Below are 6726 nucleotides of genomic sequence, written 5' to 3' on the forward strand. Positions count from 1 at the left end.
CTGTTCTGAAATGAAAAATTTAATAAAACAATAAAACAGAAAAATTAAACATTCTTAAATTATTTAAATTAATCATTCTTAAATTATTTTTTTGACGGATACTCTTAAATTAAAATAGTAACACTCTCATATAATAGAAATTATAAATTCAACAGTGATTAATCCCTCATTCTATCACTTTGTTAATCTCCAGAAGATCTAAATTCCAGTTTTGGTATTTTCAAATTTGAATTAACAAAATAAATAAAGTTTGATAGCCCAGTGGTGATCACCATGATCAAGCTTGAAATGCGCATATACACAACAAAATAATGTTAAGAAAAGGCTAGAATATCATTACATTTTTCCATGGCACACTCAACTATAAGCCACCTTTAAAACTACCGACGATACAAGATGATAATACCAGACAACTTTAAAACATCCGTTTCGGACGCTTCATAATACAACTGAGTCGCATTCGATTCAGGCATTAATTCTCTTCAATCAGACTCAATTACAAAGAAACTAGTCCAATGGAGTCTACACTTGAAACATAAGGAGATCAATTTAAAGTCTGAAAGTACTATAGTCTCCTAAACTAGAAGCTCCATAACCTGAGTAAGGTTGTGAAGTCAAGGACGGTGCAGGGCGTGATGCAGTGCCCACCGTAGAGTATGAATTCCTCAAACCTACATCGCCCAGTGTGGCGTATGAAGACCTCAAACCTGTGTCTCCCACCGTAGAGTATGAAGACCCCAAACCTGTCTCGCCCACTGCAGCGTACGAAGACCTCAAACCTGCATCTACTCTTCCATAACTGCTTGCAACAGGATCTTTGTGGTTGCTTATCACTTCCTGCAACCCAGAGAAGAGTATTTATTTATGTTAGCAAATGAAAATCTGTGACTGTCCAATATGAACTATACCCTGGTAGTAAGTGCCCTAATCAAGAGTAATCCACAGAAAAAAGGTGAAAACTTCATATAATAGGCTCAAATTTTTGCTGGACTTGAGCATATTACCTTCATGAAAAATACAAGATCCAAAATTAATCCTTTCCCAACCACCAAAGCCCAAATAACTCCCAGAGTACTGGCCAATTTAGGTCAAGGTAAGGGAAATCTAACTACTAACTTCTTTACATAGTCATATGATAGCGTTATAGAGAGGGGGATTTAACCCTAACAAAGAAAAGGTTAACTATTATATAGAGCAATGTGTAGAAAATCAAAACTAGAATTCTTTCATCTGGCGTCCCTAATTGAGAAACAATCTTTCATTTCCAAACATCCCAATCAACAGTATTGATCTTTTATTTTTTACTTCATGTGCCCTTCTACTTACTCTTCAACCCTTAAACTATAGTAAAAAAGCGGCTCAGTGCATGATAGTCTCATTGAATGGAGCATAGACACTAGAAAAGTAAACAAACACAACCCATGACTGTTTCCAGATGTTATTTCCCAGGATCTCTAAATGACTAGATAGCAACCTTATCATTGCAACAAGGCCAACCCTATAAAACCACTAGCTAACAGAAGCTTTTCAAATGAAAAGATGATGAAGGGAATCAAGTAGCTTAAAGCCTTCAAGCAAAAAGCATTAACAGCTACATATTTCTGTTTCAAAGAGTTCATAGATAGAAAATGAGCAAATACGCAAATGTTTGAGGATGAACAATTCAATACTAGCTAAACATGTGATTAAGCATATATTCTTTTTGGCTACAAAATAAAGGTAGTAAGGTGAGGCACCCCAATACTACCATGGAGTGTGCCAACGTGAATCCAGTTAGCTAGAACCTCCAAGTATACACATGGATACTTATGCATATCCTCTCTTAAATTTTGGTTAAAAATAAGGCAGTGTAAGTAAAGGCCTGCTGAATGCTGATATCTCATACCTGAATCAATTGCTCTGCCGTCTGAACTTGAGATGAGGAGCCTTTTATTTCCACAACAATTTCATCAGGCACCCTGCTCTCCTGCACAGTCAATATCGCTCCACTAGTTCGACGAATGTATTCAATATTAGTCCCTTGAACACCAATGATGTCCTCCGCGTATGACAATGGTATTTGCATGGTTTGTACTACCTGATAAGTGGAAATAATTAGAAATAGAAGTTGGTATATGTAAAATTGTAAATGCTTTTCGTTCAGCTCACAAGAATATGGCATATATTACAGCCTGTAACAACATTTAAAAGTATACTGATAATAGTTTAGCCTACAGCTAGATCATTATGCTATTTATTGGTGGAAGAGTAGATATGGAGAAGGCCCAAATTAATAGCTAAATGTGATATCACTACTAAACATTTTCTCACTGAGCTCACCTACATGTTGATCCAATGATGTTATTGTTTCTCATTAATCATCATAAAACATGTATGTAAACGAGTCAATCAGATTTAGGTAAACGTATACACCTCAATAGTTGTGCTGTAATTTTTCTGAATCTCCCTTTACGCTCTACAGCTCTACCTCTCGCTATTAAAATACACTCCTGAATTCCTGATTACTTTGCTAAGTGCAGTGCTAACTGGACCCTCTAATCATTTTTTCCTTTTGCATTTTCCAGACGATACAAAAATAAAATAAACACAAAACAATACATAATCATAATATACAGACTTGCAATCATATATACAATTAATAACAATAAGAGGTAAACAATTATATAAATCTCACAAGGAAATATCATGGAGAAAAATACAAAATCAAAGGTGAATGGTTGAAATAACTAACCGTACTAACAATAGGAGCAGCAGCACGACTAAGTGGAGTAAGTGCCGAAGATCGAACAGCAGAAAGTGAAGAATCTTGCCCGTAGACAGACACAGTGGAGGAAGGAAGTAATGAGTCCAAAAGACTTCCACGATCAGCAAAGACAGAATCCCTTTTCGTTGGAAGAGAAATATCTGAAAAAATGCTAGTTTGAGAAGCAATATGCAATGACTTGTCGGCCAAGGTCTCTGCTTGATGGGGTTGTGTGGTTGGGGCGGTGTACTAAAACACAGAGAATTTCCCATATATTGTCAATATACAACAAAAATCAGAAAAATGATACCTTATTAATTTTCTTGAATGACGCCATCACCTCAACAAAATAAAGTAACAGTTCAGCACGCATAATATACATTGGTATACACTTTAACAACAAAAAATCTTGTTTGGGATAACAAAAAAAGAAAAAGGTCTACAAGGAAGCTAAGGAACTAGGAAAAACAGAAAGAAAAACACTTCAGGAACTAGATAAAAAATACATATTAGAAGCAGCAAAACAGCCTGATCTCAATCATCAAAAACGGAAACTCGGTTGAAACAGACATCAACAGAACAACAAAAAGAGGCTCTACACATATTCCTATCCAGTAGAGTGTTGAGGGTAGAGACATTGTAATATATATATATATATATATATATATATATATATATATATATATATATATATATACACACACATTCTGCTAGTTTCGAACATAGAAAATAATGGACTTACAGGTTTCTCAAATAGAGGAAGAACACTATGATCAACCAAAAACCTTCTTAGGTGGCCAACCACTGCTTCCAGAGCTTTAAGGACTTTCAAGGCTTCTCCCTGAAGTTCCACAATCCTCTCATCCGTGGTAGCAGCATGAAATTGCGTCTCATCTATTATGAAAAGACTTGCCATTAAAATATTTCATAGGTCAAATCAATGGAACAGCAAATGGAAGAGTCATGCTCTTAAGGGAGATGGTGAAAGATGCATTCAGAAATATTAGTATCATTGCATCCAGCTTAACAACACTGAAATTAAGATGACTAATCAGGCTACAGCAGAACTACCAAGTAACTACATGAAATATTCTGGAAGACATGTTATGTTAATCTAGGAACTGTACTATTAATTTAAACTAGATACTGTTAAGAGAAATGCAACAAATTTTAGGCCAGAACAGGTTGAAGTGCAGATGTGTCGCATAGTAAAATATGCACTACATGAGAAAAGGTTTCATATCATTTCATCGCAAACTATAAACTTTAATCAGATGACTATATTTCATATCAAAACAGGTCTTTGCACTTACAACAGAAGAATAGACTCAAAAAGTCAATTGACACCATCACAGCAGGTTAATAAACCACACGAATCACCATCTATCTCTAGCATATAAACTGTTTGCTTGTTTGTGAGTCACTTCTTAATTTATATTTTCTTTCCATACTAAAATGGCTTGTTTAACTCCCTAATCCTCTTCCTTTTCCTAGTATTCCTTTGTTAAATTAGGTTAGAGCCTGCCCATGGTATTGAGAATAAATATAGTGCACTACTGCAATATAGGACATATGATTAAGGTTGTGGTTGAAAAGTACAACTATCCGACTATCCCAGTATTGCACTATTGCATCTAGGTTCTCTTCACACATAATGCAGAAGTTATACAAAAATATATAACCTAGAACATACTCCTTTGGCATGCCTTGCACAGGATGCTCCAGCATAGATGGTCACTTATCCAATTGCAACCAACCAGTAATTTACAAATGCTAAGCTGCATGTTGTGAAGAGAAATATTGACACACAAGCACCTACCCCTACATCCAAAAGATAAATATTGAAAAGAGAAAGCCTCATTTCAATGATATGTAATAGGAAATCAGCTAAACCAAATACACGTATCAAAAGATACAACTCAGCATGTTTCACATAACACTAGTTAGAGAGGCAAAAGCGAGAGAATATCAACAACCACTACTCATAACTGGTGGAATCATCATATACGTATAATTGGATAACAAGATGCATACCTGCTGACAATACCCTAATAGAAGCACCACTACTCTCCTGCATAGATTTGATTAACGATCCTTGTTTTCCAATCAAATTGACAGCTTGTGTTGATGCCACCAACAAGCGGATGGAACAAAATACAACCCCGGCAGATCCTTTGTTGTCACTGTCAGTTTCAGATAACCCAGAGATACGCTTAAATATTCTTATCGTAGCATCCATTGCAGGGGAAAGAGCTGCCTCTGGCTCTTCCTTCCCAGTTATCAGTACCTAAAAAAACCAAAACAGTTAAACTTAGATTTGTAATGGATGTGATGTACATACATTAATCATCTAACAGCAGGACATAAAGCAACTGAACTATTAGAATCAACTCCATCTTCGCTTGAACTGAAGACTATAGTGAAACTAAATAGCATTAAATTCATATAACAAATTATTGTTAACTGTGGTCTAACGCCCTAATTTATAATTCAAAGGAAATTAGAATACGACACCAACTGAAGGACCAAGATGTGAAGTTATGATAAAATTGAAGCCGAGCAACGAAAGCAAACTAAAAACCAAAATACAAATACGAATTATAACTTATAATGCAACTCATTGAAAAAGAGGAACGCAAAAGCATATTCAGAAACGTGATTTAAACTAATGGATGCAATTATGCAAAACTGTTACAACATAAAAAACATATTTACATTAAAGTTGCTCTTTTTTCTATTGGTACTTATTAAAAAGTTTTACTCTGAAATTACCACCAAAAAAAAAGCCTTCAATCATATTATCTCTGAGGACTACAAAAATTGAAGATACATTTCCTAAAACCAAAAAACTAAAAGCAAATTAACGCATAAATTAAAGGAGTAAGGACCCAAGAAAGCAAGAAAATTTCACAAATTTTCATTTGCAGTGCTTGTCCCCAGTTGCAGAAGATAAAACGAGCTCAAATTTAAACAGAAGAATGACAAAAACAATTAAGAATTAAAAAAGAACAAACGAAGGAGAAAAAAAACCCTAGAAAGAAAAAATAGAGATCGGAGGGAATGTGAGACTGACAACTCGATCGGGAGTGCCGAGAGGGGCGTCGAGGACGCGAATGCGGGCGCGTGTGTCTTCGCAGGTCTTCTTGACGAGCTCACCCTTGCGACCGATGATGCTGCCGACCTTGCCCATCGGCACGATCAGCCGGAACACGCACTCCCCAGGCCAACCAGGCCATCTCTTCTCAGCAGTCGTGGCTCCGAGGGCGGTGGCCGGTTCCTGAGTCGAATTGTTTGCGTCGGTGATGGTGGTTGCTGTGACGGTGCCGTTTTGGGCAGTGGCCATAGCCTTAAAGCAAAGGAGGGTTAGTAAAGAAGGGTGAAGGGTCAAGCTGAGGTCGTTCTGCGTCGAGATTTCTATTTTCTACCAATTTAGGGTAATTTCAGAAAATAAAATATTATCTTCGATTCTTCGTATCTAGAAAATTGTGTTTAAATTTCTTTTTATTCTGAACTAGTTTTATTTCCGTGCCTTAGACGAAAATTTAAATTATAATTCTAAATAAATATTATTTGATATGAATATAAATAAATTTAATTCAAAGTAATTGGTACATAAATAATAATATTTGTTATGTAATTTACTGAGAGTTAATTTATTATTTAATTTTTTTATAAAATGTGTAATACATAAAAATAATAACTTTAATTTTTATAATTTAAAAAATGATCCATAATTTTGTAGTTATGTAACTAACTTAGTTAATTGTCTTTATTATTTTTTTTCTAAAACAAAATATCAGTTTATATTATTTATATATTTTTTAATACAAATAAGTAAAAAGGATAATTCACATTCATAAATTATTTTAGCTTTAAAATTATACTAATATTCTATTTTAATTTTCGTTGCATGTATGTTCTAAATGATTTTATATAAATAGAAATAATTGAATTCGATTTACACTTTCTTAATATAAGTCGAA

At 34.7% G+C, this 6726-nt stretch overlaps 1 protein-coding gene across 1 annotated transcript; it reads right to left on the reverse strand.

Annotated features, from left to right (window-relative positions):
- Positions 1 to 265: 265 nt before the first annotated feature.
- Positions 266 to 6234, reverse strand: LOC112796626 (RNA-binding KH domain-containing protein PEPPER). The gene is made up of 6 exons (XM_025839177.3): positions 5817 to 6234; positions 4778 to 5030; positions 3486 to 3637; positions 2732 to 2992; positions 1886 to 2077; positions 266 to 837 (listed from the first exon to the last, which is right to left on the reverse strand). Exons 1-6 carry the CDS (start codon positions 6084 to 6086, stop codon positions 550 to 552), a joined length of 1416 nt encoding a protein of 471 aa, XP_025694962.1. The 5' UTR covers positions 6087 to 6234; the 3' UTR covers positions 266 to 549.
- Between the last annotated feature and the right edge of the window lie 492 nt (positions 6235 to 6726).

The sequence above is a fragment of the Arachis hypogaea genome, chromosome 4, assembly GCF_003086295.3.
Source record: "Arachis hypogaea cultivar Tifrunner chromosome 4, arahy.Tifrunner.gnm2.J5K5, whole genome shotgun sequence".
In the NCBI taxonomy this organism is placed as follows: Eukaryota; Viridiplantae; Streptophyta; class Magnoliopsida; order Fabales; family Fabaceae; genus Arachis; species Arachis hypogaea.